Source organism: Heliangelus exortis, chromosome 1 (assembly GCF_036169615.1).
Source record: "Heliangelus exortis chromosome 1, bHelExo1.hap1, whole genome shotgun sequence".
Lineage (NCBI taxonomy): Eukaryota > Metazoa > Chordata > Aves > Apodiformes > Trochilidae > Heliangelus > Heliangelus exortis.
The window spans coordinates 1,168,132-1,183,243 of NC_092422.1; the positions used below are offsets into that span (position 1 = coordinate 1,168,132).

Below are 15,112 nucleotides of genomic sequence, written 5' to 3' on the forward strand. Positions count from 1 at the left end.
GCAGGAAAAGGGACAGTTTGGCAAATGAGTTGAAACTAATGGTGAGAGATGAAGGGTTCTGATTTTATTTTTTTTTTTCCAGTTCAATCAGGAAGGAGATTGCAGGGTTGAATGCTCAAAGGGATTTTTTTTGTGGCTCTTCCAGACAGCTGCATTTAACTCCTCCCTTGGAAAAACAAAATAAATCCTGAATGTTCACCAATCCATGAGTTTTTTGCACAAATATTTGGACACAGGTGTGTCTGTACCATATGACATATGCCATGGGGATGTGCCTGCAACATTTCTCACTGAGATTAGACTCCTGGCTTGGGTCCTGAAGGCACTGGAAAGCTGTAAGGTCCCTGTGTAGAAGGCTGCTTTCTAACCATAATGTAGTTTCCCTAATTGGATTTCTTTCACATATGCTGTGCCTGATAAGCAGAAGGTTAATAAGAAAGAAAGTTGATTTTCTTAGTTGCCAGATTCCTTTTTTTAGTCAAATAATTTAGGGGAGAATTACTGCTAAAAGCATAATTTTATTCCTGGGTTTTAATGTAAAGAAAGGATTAGTGTATTTTAAACACTTGTCTGTCAGCAGCTTGGTTTAAATGCAGTAATTCCAGTTGGTTCCTGTCAGCTGAGGGTTTTTTTAAGACTCCACACCCCCTTCTCCCTTTAAACCTCATCCATCACTTCCTATCTGTTGTACAAGGGGGGAAATAAATAGCAGAGCCACAGTTTAAAACAATTCTGGATTTTGTAGCTGTGTTTCCCCCTATGATCTCAAAGCTGGGGCCATCAGCAGAGAGCTGGATGAAATGGTGGATTTTTCATTCTTTCTCTCAGACCAAGGCCAGCAACTGAGTGTAGGTGGGGTTGTGCCAGCCTCTGGTCTGGATCTATCCTTAAAACTGATGGCAGGGATTTGTTTCTCCCCTAAACCTTCCATGTGAAGAATGGGATTGAAATTACTCTTAAGATTTATAGAATCATGGAGTGGTTTGGGTTGGAAGGGACCTTCAGGATCCTTTAATTCCAACCCCCTGGATGAGCAGGGCCCCCTCCCACAGCCCAGGTTGCTCCAAGCCCCATCCAACCTGGGCTGAGACACTTGTTTTGCAGTATATGAACACCACCACCATAAAAAAAAATTCAGTGGAAGGGAGGTGAGCCAATTCACTCTGTTTTTTACTTCTAATCTGTGTATCAGCAGGAAAGTGTGTGTTGGAGTGGTGAGAGGTTTAACAGATGGATGTAGCTCTGAAGTGATGTGCCAGAGAGGAGCAGAGTTCACCATGGCATCTCTGTATGCATTGACAACATTCCAGAGCACTTCTAAAAGCAAATTTTAGATGGTATTTGGATATTTTGCAGTGTAGCCTGGTGAGTGTCCAGTAAGCCTTTTAAATTATGATTTTTTTTCCCAGGAGTCACAGAGCTCTCTCACTTCATAAAACTGAAGCTGAAATCTGGCACTCAACCTGTGTGAGCTTCCTGAATATTAAACCTTTGGAGAGGAGAAGTAAATTTAAGGACAAAGCTCAGGAAAAGAGGAGAATCAGAACTTTCTGTACCCAAATGTGAGCAGGGCAGGGAGTTTATTGAAGTCTTGAGACTGCAAAGAGCTTGTGGGTTCAAACATAGTAGTGAAACTTCTAAGGCTTCCAGAGGAAGATGAGTCTGGAGCTCAGTTACTTCCTTCATCATCTCCAAAATGCCAAAAAATAAAAAAAAAAGCTTTTAATCAATAGTCTAGTGCAATAGTGAATGAATGAGTGAATGAAAAGCATTTTGCAAATCAATAAAGCTGAGGAGGTTGGCAGGAGCTCTCCTCTTACCTGATTGGGAAAATGGCAAGGAAAGAGAATGCTGATCAGGAGGATGCTCTGAAAATCAGGAGCTGCTTTCTTCTCCCCCATTTCATTCTTAGAAGCCAAAGTGCTCATGGCTTGAGAAGTTTTTAAATACTTGGGGAGTGAGAGTCAGGGGAATAAGAGCCAGGCTGCTTTTTCAAGCAGAATTAAGAGTGGTGGTGAGATGCAGCCAGCAGACACAGTAGCAAAAACTGCTGAGCTGAATGAAAAGGACATTTTTTTTGTCCAAGGATTGCAATTAGGTCTATGTTGAGCTTCTCCCTGTGTCAAAATTATCTTCATTCCAACCAGGAAGCCTTTTGATACTTCTGGAGGTGATCCTGCTGTCTGTTCAATCTTGGTGCAGCTTGGCATCTGGAATTTTGACACAGTCTTTGTTTCTTCATTGTTGGCAAACTTCTTGGTGAGGCTGGGGGGCTCAGGGTAGTGGCAGAGGTGAACAGAACATTAAATGGGGATGTGAAGGTTTGGGGGGGGGGGTTTGATTTGGAAATATTCCTCTAAAATCAATGAGCTCCATCAAGTGCTGGCTTCCCAGCCCCCAGCCCCTTCTCTCAGTCTGGCTTTCAGCACATGCCCACAAAGTGGGGTTGCTGTTGGTGAAAGAAGGGTGAGGATGCTGGAGGAGGTTATGAGGTGATGAGAATGGCAAAGGAAAAGCAGCTTTGTCTCTTCCTACCTGTCAGTTTTCTCCTCTCTGTCTGCAGCAGCCTCTTCACTCAGTAACAAACAGTGACAGCAAAATTCGGGCACCAGCCAGCATCGTGTGTTGGTTGTGCTGCCCTCCAAAGGTCACAGCACACCTGAGAAACCTTGAGCCTTCTTCAGGATGAGCTTGGAGGCTCCTTGTCAAGCTCCTTGCTCTCTTGCCAAGCCAGCAGAGTTGTCTTCTTGTCTTCCCAGCCTCACGTGGACACTTGGAAGTAAATTCACAAAAAAGCACTTGGGCCCTGATCTGCTGAGCTGTTCAGGGACTGATGTTTGTGATGTAAACAGCCCCACAGTGGCTTGGCTCCATTTTCTGTGGAAAGTGGGTCACTGGGAATAAGGGGTTTAGCTTTAGTGTCATCTGAGGAGAGGACTGAAATAATGTGCAGCCATGTGTCACTTGGACACGTTAAGGCTGACAGGAAAACTCAACGGGTGTTTTGGGACTCCTGAGCTGCTGCTGGGCATGCAGTGGGGTAATTTTTAACACACTGATGGATGGAGATGTTGAGTGTTTAGAAACCTCTGGGGTCCTCTGGCTTGATCACGTGCAGGCAAGGAATATGTAGCAGTGACAATTTCTGTAGTGGTGTAAAAATGTTTGTGCTGTTTGGATCTGGGAGTGTGCTGAGCCTCAGAGGGCTGAGCAGCTCCCTGGGAAGCCAGGCTGAGGGATTGGGGTTGTTCAGCCTGGAGAAGAGGAGGCTCCCAGGTGAGCTCAGAGCAACCTTCCAATATCTGAAGGGGCTCCAAGAAAGCTGGGGGAGGGCTTTGGACACGGGGGGGTAGGGAGAGGAGAAGGGAAATGGGTTAAAACTTGGAGAGAAAGGGGAGATTTAGGCTGTGGTTGCCCCATCCCTGGCAGTGTCTCAGCCCAGGTTGGATGGGGCTTGGAGCAACCTGGGCTGTGGGAGGGGTCCCTGCACATCCAGGGGTTGGGACTGGAGGAGCTGGAAGGTCCCTTCCAACCCAAACCAGTCTGGGATTCTATGTTTTGTGGTAAAATGACCCTGCAGAGAAACTTGTTGGGCTTTTTATGAGCCCACTTTGGGGTCTTATCCCCCCTGATTCTACGAAAAAAGCTGGGGGAAGGCTTTGGACATGAAGGGGGTAGGGAGAGGAGAAGGGAAATGGGCTAAAACTTGGAGAGAAAGGGGAGATTGAGGTTGGAGATGGGGAAGAAATTCTTGAATTTGAGGGTGGGGAGAGCCTGGAACAACTTGGGAGAGTTGGGGGTGTTCAGTCTGGAGAAGAGAAGGTTCTGGGGAGCCCTTGGAGCAGCTTCCAGTGCCTGAAGGGGCTCCAGGAAAGCTGGGGAGGGACTTTGGACAAGGGCCTGGAGGGATGGGATGAGGGGGAAGGGTTTCCAGCTGCAAGAGGGGAGATGGAGAGGAGATCTTGGGGAGGGAGAAATTGTTTGGGGTGAGGGTGCTGAGCCCCTGTCCCAGGGTGCCCAAGGAAGCTGTGGCTGCCCCATCCCTGGCAGTGTCTCAGCCCAGGTTGGATGGGGCTTGGAGCAACCTGGGCTGTGGGAGGGGTCCCTGCACATCCAGGGGTTGGGACTGGAAGAGCTTGAGGGTCCCTTCCAACCCCACCCATTCAATTCTAAAACTCTCCTAGGAGGGCTGTTCTTCAGAGGTAGAAATAACAAGGTTCTCACTTGATAACCCTGGTGAGCAGGGAACACCAATTTCCAGCCATCTGATTTGTCCTCTCCTCCCCTTCTGCACACACACTCAGTGAGGAAGGTGAAAAAGAGAAAGGTGCTGTTAGAAACTTGTGTGGTTTCTACCAACAAGCTTCCCAAAGAAACTGCACTCAGCTGAAGGGCAGTCCTTAAATGTGCTGTTCCTGTGCAGAAGGCAGAGGTCAGGAAATTCAGGTCAAGTCTCCTGGTTTCTAGTGGGTGATTCTGTAGGCTCCTTGCTCAGAGGGCTGGGGAAAAGCTGTGTGGTGAGAACCCCAGGTCTGAGGTTCAGGGTCTTCTCCCAAGGAACAAGTGATAGGACAAGAGGGAATGGCCTCAAGTGTCACCATGAGACAGGTTAAGCTTGGATATTGGGAACAATTCCTTTCTGGAAAGGGTTGTCATTCCCTGTCCCAGGCTGCCCAGGGCAGTGGTGGAGTCCCCATCATCCCTGGAGGGATTTCCAAGCCCTGGAGCTGTGGTGCTGAGGCCATGGGGCAGTGGTGGCCTTGGCAGTGCTGGGTTCAGGGTTGGACTGGGTGATCTGAAAGGTCTTTTCCAACCAGTAGAATTCTGTGTTTCTATCACTTGGCCCTGTTAAATTCTACCTCTCATCCTCCTTCAAGTGGAATACAGCTCTGAAGGGAGTCTGGAGCTAAGAACCTTGCTGGGAAACTGGAGACAGTGTCCAAGTGAGAAGTGTGACAACTGCTTTGGGTTTGGAAGTGTGTTTGAGACTGTTCTGCTCTGTGTTTTACACCCTGAGTGCAGCCAAGGGAGTTTGTACCAAAAGTTGAGGACACTTAGAAAAAGATTGGGCAAATTCCTGGAAGAAAAGTCCTTTGTCTGGTTCACAGGGAACCTGAGCCACAGGTTGAAGCCTAGAAGAAGATTCTTGGGAGGTTTCACTACCTCCATCCCCTTTCCTGATGCTCCTCTCTTTGTGCCAGCTTGGCCAACACTGGTGACAGAGTCCTGGGTCTTGTGTCTGGTGCCACCAGTGTGTCCCTGCCCCTCTCTAACTCAGTGGAGGTCTGAAGGTCAAGATCCCACTGGATGTGGGGAAGTTGCTGTGGGGTTTGTGGACCAAACCCACTGAGTATTTGTGGAGCCCATGCTGGAAGGTTTGCAGCTTGTGTAGCCAGGAACATCTGATCTTCAGTAACAACAAAAAAAAAGGTGGTTTGCCATTTTCTGAGAATAAAGGTGATGTTTGGTGGCTGTCAGGCTTTTTGGTGTAAATAGCACTGGGGGATGTGTTGGCTCCTGGTTTGAGCTGTGTCAGCTTGGGGTGCAGTCTTTTAAGTGTGATTGTTCTGATCTGTTCCCTCTGTGGTTTTGTTTGATTTTTTGCAGCTTTTCCGACGTGTGGCAGCTGCCTTGCCTGGAATGGAAAGCACACAAGACAAAAGTAGAGAAGACAGTATCCTTTCTTTCTGCTGCCAGGAAAATGCAGGCCCTGAATAACAAGGATGAAGAAGGAGAGAGAGAAACATCTCTCTTGCAGCCCTTGGTCAGCTTATGGACATCCCAAAAAGAGGCCTGAGAAAGGGGGGATGGGGGCAAGGAACCTTGGGGGCTTTAACTTTGAGCTTTTGAGCTTCCTTGAAATTGAGGAAGAAGCCTTTGTGGGATAGAAAGCTGGGATTAGGAGTTGTTAAAGAGTGGGGAATGTTTAGGGCAGTGTAAAAGTGAGGACAACTGAAGGGAAGATAATAGGAAGGTCCTGAAGGGTGCAGTCAAAACAGGTCCAGAAAGATTCTTTGCTTGATGTTTGAGCAGGTTGGATGTGGAGAGGGAGGAGGAGATTATGGAGCAGGAGAAAACAGCTGGAAAGGGAACTGAAAAAATCCCCTCTGTGGCTCCTTCCAGCAGGTCCAGGGAAGGGATTCTGCCCCTGTGCTCAGCTCTGGGGAGGCCAGAGCTTGAGTCCTGTGTCCAGTTCTGGGCCCCTGAGCTCAGGAAGGAGCTTGAGGTGCTGGAGCAGGTCCAAAGGAGGCAACTGGGCTGGGGAAGGGATCCAGCAGAAATGCTGTGAGGAAGGGCTGAGGGAGCTGGGGGTGTTGAGGCTGGAGAAGAGGAGGCTCAGGGGAGACCTCCTCACTCTCTCCAAGTCCCTGAAAGGAGGTTGGAGCCAGGGGGGGGTTGGGCTCTTTTCCCAGGCAACTCTCAGCAAGACAAGAGGCCATGGTCTCAAGTTGTGCCAGGGGAGGTTTAGGTTGGACATTCGAAAGAATTTCTTGATGGAGAGGGGGATCAGGCATTGGAATGGGCTGCCCAGGGAAGGGGTGGATTCTCCATCCCTGGAGATATTTCCAAAGAGCCTGGATGTGGCACTGAGTGCCATGGGCTGGGAACCACGGGGGGAGTGGATCAAGGGTTGGACTTGATGAGCTCTGAGCTCCCTTCAAACCCAGCCCATTCTAGGATTCTATGATTCCTGCAGAATCCTAGAGTGCCCTAGGGTGGAAAGAACCTCTGTAGGTCCCTTCTCCAACCCTCCTGCTCAAAGCAGGGCTAGTTCCAAAAATCCAGAATTCTCTGAGAAACTTCTGAAATCTCCAGGGATGGAGATTCCATAATTCCCAGGACAACCTGGGTGCAGTGCTGGAGCTCAGCCAGCTCTGAGCAGACATCTGGGTGGTGTCAGGGACTCCACTGAAGGGATCCTCCTTGGAGAAGGGAGATGAGGTGGTGTGAGGGATGGAAAAGGGATAAAGCTTTGTGCCCAGTGAGCAATAGGGCAAAATCTGAATTGTTTTCCTGCTTGGATTGAGAGAGGAAAGGTAAAGGTGGAACAAGGGTGCTGGATGAGAAGGGGAGAAAGGGAAAAAGAAGGGGGGAAGAACCACGTTGGGTACTTCCAGCTGGGAGCAAAGAGGGGGTTGCATTGAACCTGGATGGAAAGAGTTTGAAGATGTTTGAAGTGGCTGAGATGTTGGTTTTGGGTTTTTTTTTTTGAGAAGAGGAACTTTTTCAGGCTTGTCAGGATTTGGCAGGGAGGAAATGGAGGAGAAATGGTTCTTGAGAGGAAGGATGGGGCAGGGACTGAAACTCCATCTCCTGTAAAGCAGCCCCAGGAAAGGAGGATTTGGGATTTTTTGCAGCTGCTGGGGCACCAGCTTTGTGTGACAGGGGCTTGATTGATCAAAGTTTGAAGATGTTGAAGTGGCTGAGAGGTGTTTTTTTTGAGAAGAGGAACTTTTTCAGGCTTGTCAGGATCTGGCAGGGAGGAAATGGAGGAGAAATGGTTCTTGAGAGGAAGGATGGGGCAGGGACTGAAACTCCATCTCCTGCAAAGCAGCCCCAGGGAAAGGAGGATTTGGGATTTTTTGCAGCTGCTGGGACACCAGCTTTGTGTGACAGGGGCTTGATTGATCAAAGTTTGAAGATGTTGAAGTGGCTGAGAGGTGTTTTTTTTGAGAAGAGGAACTTTTTCAGGCTTGTCAGGATCTGGCAGGGAGGAAATGGAGGAGAAATGGTTCTTGAGAGGAAGGATGGGGCAGGGACTGAAACTCCATCTCCTTTAAAGCAGCCCCAGGGAAAGGAGGATTTGGGATTTTTTGCAGCTGCTGGGACACCAGCTTTGTGTGATGGGGGCTTGATTGATCAAAAATATTTTGTTCTGTGGGTCAGTCAAAGGTTAATTAATGAGCAACCAGCTTCATTAATGAGAGGACAGTGGCAGAGAGTCTGCAGGCACTGCCTGATGGGTTTTTCCCTATCAGGGAGTCTGATCACAGGTCTCTAAATGGGGGTGGAATCAGGATGCTTTGAATTGGACTTCCTGCAGGCAGCAGATAGCAAAAATTGAATATGATTGTCTCCCAGATGGCTGTGGATTAATGGGGGGTGATTTTCCACAGGCTGTTTTGGGTTTTTTTCCCCAGAACATGGAGGGTTGAAGGATCTTGAAGTGGTTGTGCTCAGTGATGAAGTTGTGGCTCGAGGTTTAGATCAGTGAAGCAAAAGGATCAAATACTTGGGTTGAGTTATTGGCCTTTTTGTTCCTCTTTTTCTGTCTGTTTTCTCCTCTGTTAAAAGCAGCTAAAGAAAGAAAGAAAGGAATGGGGAGCACCATCTGTCTGACCTATTTGCTTCTGTGTTGGCTGATAAGAGAACTGCTTGAGACTCAGGTTTGGGGATTTAGTGTCCAAAGCTCCTACAAAGGCAGCAGCTGATCACAAGCAGGTTCTGAGCAGCTCTCCAGCCACCTCATGTTCTCCTCAGCTGCCACTCTGAGGGGTGAGTTCAGGCACCCCTTACCCAAACCCAAAGAGCTTCTCCTGCCTGCCCCCCAAAAAAATAAAAAGATGAGGATGGAGTAAGAGGGAGGCACTTGGCACTGAAGTGTAGAAGCAAGCACTTCAGCCATGGGTTCCTCCAGGTTCCTCCTGGACTCAGAACTTACTACTTTGAGGTAAAGCCCCTCCTGGGTGCCCACCAGCTGGAAATTCTACTGGAAAACTGGAATCCAGTGTTGGATCAGCACTGGTGTGGCCACCAGCAGGAGCAGGGCACAGGGATTGTTCCCCTGGGGTGGGCACTGGGGAGGCTGCACCTGAAATCCTGGGGTCAGTTTTGGGTCCCTTGTGACAAGAAGGACATTGAGGGGCTGGAGTGTGTCCAGAGAAGGGGAATGGAGCTGGGGAAGGGTCTGGAGCAGAAATCTGAGCAGGAGCAGCTGAGGGAGCTGGGGGTGTTCAGCCTGGAGAAAAGGAGGAGGAGGGGAGAACTTCTGGATCTCTGCAACTCCCTGAGAGGAGGTTGGAGTGAGGACAGGTCAGGCTCTGCTCCCAAGTTACAAATGATAGATCAAAAGGAAATGGCCTCAAGTTGCCCAGGAGAGGTTTAGGTTGGATATTGGGAACAATTTCTTCCTGGAAAGGGTTGTCAGAGCCTGGCCCAGGCTGCCCAGTGGTGGACTCCCCATCCCTGGGGTTGTCCCACAAGGTGACACACAAGGTGAGTCCCATAACCTGGGACAAGAAAGATTGCTCTGCATCTTCCCAGGGATATTGAAGGGATTATTATGGGATCAGAGGATGGATGAGGTTGGAGGGATCTCTGGAGATCTTGAAGGACCTGGGGGTGTTGATCCTGGAGAAAAGGAGGCTGAGGGGAGAACTTCTGGATCTCTGCAACTCCCTGAGAGGAGGTTGGAGTGAGGAGGGGTTGGGCCCATCTCCCAGGGAACAAGTGACAGAACAAGAGGAAATGGCCTCAAGTGTCACCAGGAGACAGGTTAAGCTTGGGAATTTGGGAACAATTTCTTCCTGGAAAGGGTTGTCATTCCCTGTCCCAGGCTGCCCAGGGCAGTGGTGGAGTCCCCATCATCCCTGGAGGGATTTCCAAGCCCTGGAGCTGTGGTGCTGAGGCCATGGGGCAGTGGTGGCCTTGGCAGTGCTGGGTTCAGGTGGATCTGGATGATCTCAAAGGTTTTTTCCAACCAAAACAATTCTATGACCCTATCTGGGTGATCTGAAAGGACTTTTCTGACCCAGGGTCAGTTTTGGGTCCCTCCTGCCAAGAAGGACATTGAGGGGCTGGAGTGTGTCCAGAGAAGGGGAATGGAGCTGGGGAAGGGTCTGGAGCAGAAATCTGAGCAGGAGCAGCTGAGGGAGATGGAAAAAAAAGGAGACTGAGGGGAAACCTTCTTGTTCTCAAACAAGAATTTGAAGTCTGGGAGGGGTTGTTCTCTTCTCCCAAGTTACAAGTGATGGAACAAAAGGAAATGTCTTTAAGTTGCCCAGGGGAGGTTTAGGTTGGATATTGGGAACAATTCCTTCCTGGAAAGGGTTGTCATTCCCTGTCCCAGGCTGCCCAGGGCAGTGGTGGAGTCCCCATCATCCCTGGAGGGATTTCCAAGCCCTGGAGCTGTGGTGCTGAGGCCATGGGGCAGTGGTGGCCTTGGCAGTGCTGGGTTCAGGGTTGGACTGGATGATCTTAAAAGGTTTTTTACACCCAAAATGATTCTGTCATTGTATGATCTGAAACTGGGGGGTTCCAAGCTATTCCTGGCTGGCTCTGGAAATGATGATTAAACCCTTCAGTTTATAGATCTTGAATCAATGTGGGACAAGAAAAGATCACTGGGAGGGAGCAGACTCTGGTTAGAGCCAGACATTTGGGGTCTGATGGTTGTGCCATGGATTTAAAAATATTTCAGTGCCAGGACAAGAGGAGCTGCTGAGAAATCAATTAGTGCCTGGAGTGAGAGGACAGGGGCTGGGGGGTTGGAGCTAAAAGAGGGGATGAGATAAGATACAAGGAAGGAAATTTTTCCAAGGAGGGTGCTGAGACACCAGGTTGCCCAGAGGTGGGAGATGGCCCATCCCTGGAAATATTCCAGGTTGGGATGGAGCTCTGAGCAACCTGGTGTGCCTGAAGGTGGCCCTGAGGTCAGGGATGGAGGAGATGGGCTGGAAAGGGCCTTCCTGCCCAAACCCTGCTCTGGTTCCCTGAGCTGGTTTGAAGGTGGGGTTTTGTTCTTTTGGGTTTTTTGGGTTCTTTTGGTTTGGTTTTTTAGTTTGGTTTTTTGGTTTGGTGTTTTGGTTTTTTTTTTTGGTTTTTTGGTTTTTTATTTTTTTTGGGTTTTTGTTTGGTGTTTTGGTTTTCTTGGTTTTTGTTTTTTTGGTTTATGTTTTTTTGTGGGTTTTTGTGGTTTTTTTTTGTTTTTTGTTTTTGTTGGAGTTTCGGGTTTTGTTTTTATTTTTTGTTTTTGTTTTTTGCTTTTGTTGTGGGTTTTTTAATTTTTTGTTTTTTTGTTGTCTTTGGTTTTTGGTTTGGTTTTTGGTTTGGCTTTTTGGTTTGGTTTTTTGGTTTGGTTTTTGGTTTGGTTTTTTGTTTTTTTGTTTGGTTTTTGGTTTTGTTTTTTGGTTTGGCTTTTTGGTTTGGTTTTTGGTTTGGTTTTTTGGTTTTTTGTTTGGTTTTTGGTTTTGTTTCTTGGTTTGGCTTTTTGGTTTGGCTTTTTGGTTTGGTTTTTGGTTTGGTTTCTGGTTTGGCTTTTTGGTTTTTGCTTTTTGCTTTTTGGCTTGGTTTGTTTTTTGGTTTTTTGTGGTTTTTTGTGGGTTTTGGTTTTTTTTGTGGGTTTTTGATTTTGGTTTTTTTTTGTTTTTGTTGGGTTTTTTGTTTTGTTTTTGTTGTTTATTTTTTGTTTTGTTTTTTGATTTGCTTTTTGGCTTGGTTTTTTGTTTGGTTTTTTTTTTTGTTGTTTGCTTTTTGGCTTTTTTGTTTGTTTTGTTTTGGGGCTTTTTTATTTTGCTTTTTGCTTGGTTTTTCTTTGTTTCTTTGGGGGATTTTTGTCTGTCTCTTTCTTTCTTTCTTGCACAACACTCCTCAGGGATTTCAGAGGCCAACACCAGACCTGCCACCTCCCCTTCACACCTTCCCCCACCTCTCCTTGCCCAGGGAGAGTCCCAGCTGGATTTCTCTGTTTGCCTTAACTCCTTCTTCCCAGTGATTGACATAAAACTGGAAAAGCCTCAGGAGCAGCCTGTCAGTGAAGGAGGCTGTTCCTGCTAATCCCACCTGGCTCCAACCTTTCTCCAGAACATCACTGCTTCCCCTCCCTTTCCTCTTCATTGACTGCAGTGTGAATATTTGGCTTGAACCTTCCCCTTTCAGTAATAACATATTGATTGCAGCTCATCATTGCTGGCTGTCTCGTGGAGATGATCTCTTAGCTTCACAAGCACACACACACACACACACAGAGAAAAAAAAAAGTCAGTGTCTTCATTATTTATAAGAAAAAAAAAAAAAAAACCAAAATATTCCAGCGTATTCTAGGTATAACTTTAAAAAAAAAAAAAAAAAAAAAGGAAAAAAAATAGGTACAGTTTCTTAATATTTGTTCCTTTTTTTTTTTTAATATGTTATGATATTGCACTTTGAGATGATGGAAACTGAGGAAGTTTGGGATTGGGTTTAGGGGGGAAGTGGATGTGCAGAAGAAACACTTTGCAGATCTGAGCTCTTTGGTTTCTCTGAGCAGCCTGGGAAGTGACTGGGGAGCAGTCAGAGGAGGTGGCAGAATGCTGAGGGTTAAATGCTTCTCCTTACAAGAATTAATAATAATAATTAATAATAAAAGAAATTAAACCCAAGCTCTTGATGTTTGGAGCAGAGAGAGTCTTGGCTGGTTTTCAGGCCCCAAACTGGGGGGGTTTTGACACCACAAAAAATCAGAGGCAACCTGGACACGTTTTCCAAGAGGCCACAAAGAACAAACCCAGTGTTTTTGTGAGAGGGCTGAGTGGGTTCTGGAGGGATTTGTTTGGAGGGGAGGGAAGGAAAGGGTTGGGTGTGTGTTGGCAAAACCATTGCAGGAAACAGGGAAATAACGTTTCGAGTGCACGATGAGTTTTAAGAGCATCTTAATTATTTTTATTTTATTTTTTTTGTTTTCCCTTTTACATAGAACACCAAATGAAGTTAAATTATTACTGCCCAGGAGATGGGAACAGAACCTTTCAGCTTGGTTGGAGGAGAAAGCATTTTGCTGCTTTGTTGCTTGTGGGGGTTTATTTTTTATTTTTTTTTTTTTTTTTGATTTTTAGGGGAAATACCAAGTGAATTCAGGACTGGCATTAAGTAAAACCTGCTGAAGTGGATTGAAACCTTTAAAATTTGGCAGAAAAGAGGCAAGAGCAGCTGGATTTCCCAGGGGAGAACTCACAGGCCAGTTGGCAGCTGGGAGAGAGGGGGAGGTGGAAGGGGGAAAATCCCAGCCCCTTCCCCCACCATTGGTGGACTGGGGAAGGGGTGTTGGCTTTGATCACACAGAAATCTAGTTGAGAGATCTTAGAGAGTTGAATAGAATGGAAAAAAACTTAATGATTATGCAGATTTATGCCTTTATTTTTTAGCTTTTTTTTTTTTTATGTTCAGTCTTCCAAGTTGGTTTAGTTCGGTTCACTAGAACTGTGTAGTTTGGTTAAACAAGGAGTCACTTAGTTTTCTATTTAACTAGGCTTACAATTAACCTTTTTTTCTTTGATATTTATTTCTTGGCTTCATTTTTTTTTACTCTTTTCAGTAATTTTATTTTTTTTTTTGGGGGGGGGGGATGTATATTTTTGCTGAGGAACCCGTTTAGAGCTTTGCTGACGTAGCTACCCAAGAAACACAGAATGGAAACACCACACTAGAAGTGCACCCTTTTCATCTTAATAGTCATTGTGAAGTTGCTGTGTAAGTTAAATAAACACAACTGTAAATACATTTTTTTTGCTGGGAGAATATGGCTGAGTTACAGTGCAGGGAGGAATCCTGGAGCCTGCTTTGCCGTTGCGACTTCAAACCCAACAATTGCAAGCAAAAAGATTCAGGCTCCTCCTTTTTTGGGTCTCTTCTGCCCCCCTTCCTACCATCTCAAAATAACCCAACTGGGGAAGAGAAAAGGGATCGTCCTCACCACCACTTTTCACCAGGAAAAATGGGCCTAAAAGCTTTGGAATTCAGCATTCCTGACTCGTGCCCTGCCCTGGGTTGATAGCAACTCTGCACCAGGATAACTTGGAAAGGCAGAATGAGATGTAAAAGTGCTTTTATAATGCAATATTAAAGGCAAGTTGTTTTTTTTTTTGGGTTTTTTTCTTTGACGTGGCATGTCTTGAAAATAAACATCAATGATATGTGACAAAGGATCATTCTTTATTTAAAAGAAACTCTTGGGGGGAAGGAAACCTGGCTGCTTTTCCTGTATTGTACTGTTCTTAACTGTTTGAAAAAGGTTCATCTTGCTGCTTCTTTTTGGGTTTGGTTTGTTGGCTTTGGTTTTTTTTCTCCCCTTTTGGTTCTTCATGCAACTTAGGTCGGTCACCATTTGGCTGTTTTCCACAAGCTTGTTTTTTTTTATTTTTACCTCTGATAGTAACCAAATCCCTGCCTTTTTCCATAGCACTTTGAGCACTGGATTTGTAAGGAGCTGGCTTAGAAGGAGCCACTTCTGATGGACCAGCAGCTCCAGGCACTTCTAATGGAAAAGCTGCTTTTGGGGAGCAGCTGCAATCCTGGGAGCAGGTTTGTTCAGTGGGCCTGTTGGAAGTTGCTCTGGAAAAAAAAAATATGGAAAAAGTGGCTGCAGGAAGGAGGAGGAGTTCTCAGCTCTTTGACACTTTTCCTCCAGGAGGGCCCTGAGGTCTGCTCAGCCCAGCCAGCTCTGTTTAAACCCGTGTCAGTGCTTAACATGACTCCAGGACCCAATCCTGGCCTCAACCTACTTTTCCAGAGAAGAAACACTTTCAAATTAAGCACAGGAACCACACAGTCTTAAATTTAATTTATTTATTTGGTTTTCTTTTGCACCATCATTCCTGGCGCCTGTCGGTCTTATCAGGGTTTAGCTTTTAATTTTCCTCCATCAACCTGGCCAGTAGAACCATGGAAACATTTCTTTTTTTTTTTGTTATTCTTAAAAAATAATTTTATTTTATTTTAAATGATGATTTTGTAAACAGTGAAAGCTTCTGCTCTGTTTCTTTTCTCCTCCCCACTCCAGCTTGGTCGTTGTACAGTAACATTTGCGCAGCTATTCCATGAACTCACTTTTTGTCTTGAGTACAAGTAGTTGAAGAAATTGTATAAGGGGAAAAAAAAAAAAAAAAAAAAAAAGGTTCCTTTTCTTCATGTTGGAATGTCACTGGTACCTCAGCTCTGTTTGAGAATATGAAACAACAACAACAAAAGAAATCCTTAGTGCTTGAACTAAATAAATAATGTCTCATTGGAAAGCTCTCGCCTCTCTTCTCTAAGTATTGTCCTTCAGGTGCTTGGGGGTGCAGGCTTCTTGCTGGTGCTTTGGGGGTTTCAAGTGCTGCAGGTGGCTTTTTTTTTTAAGGGCAATCTTCAGGTTTTG

General features: G+C 46.1%; 2 protein-coding genes across 3 annotated transcripts in view; one reads left to right on the plus strand and one right to left on the minus strand.

Annotated features, from left to right (window-relative positions):
• The window catches only part of RAB6A (RAB6A, member RAS oncogene family), a 78,616-nt gene extending 63,629 nt beyond the window's left edge, over positions 1–14,987 (plus strand). For both annotated transcript variants that reach the window (XM_071759171.1, XM_071759244.1), the window contains exons 7-8: positions 5,608–5,674; positions 11,711–14,987. In XM_071759171.1, coding sequence (XP_071615272.1) covers positions 5,608–5,674; positions 11,711–11,775 — 132 coding nt within the window. In that variant the 3' untranslated portion in view covers positions 11,776–14,987. The remainder of the gene's footprint in view (positions 1–5,607; positions 5,675–11,710) is intronic.
• PLEKHB1 (pleckstrin homology domain containing B1) overlaps positions 1–15,112 on the minus strand; it is a 168,070-nt gene that overhangs the window by 135,421 nt on the left and 17,537 nt on the right. The window lies entirely within an intron of this gene.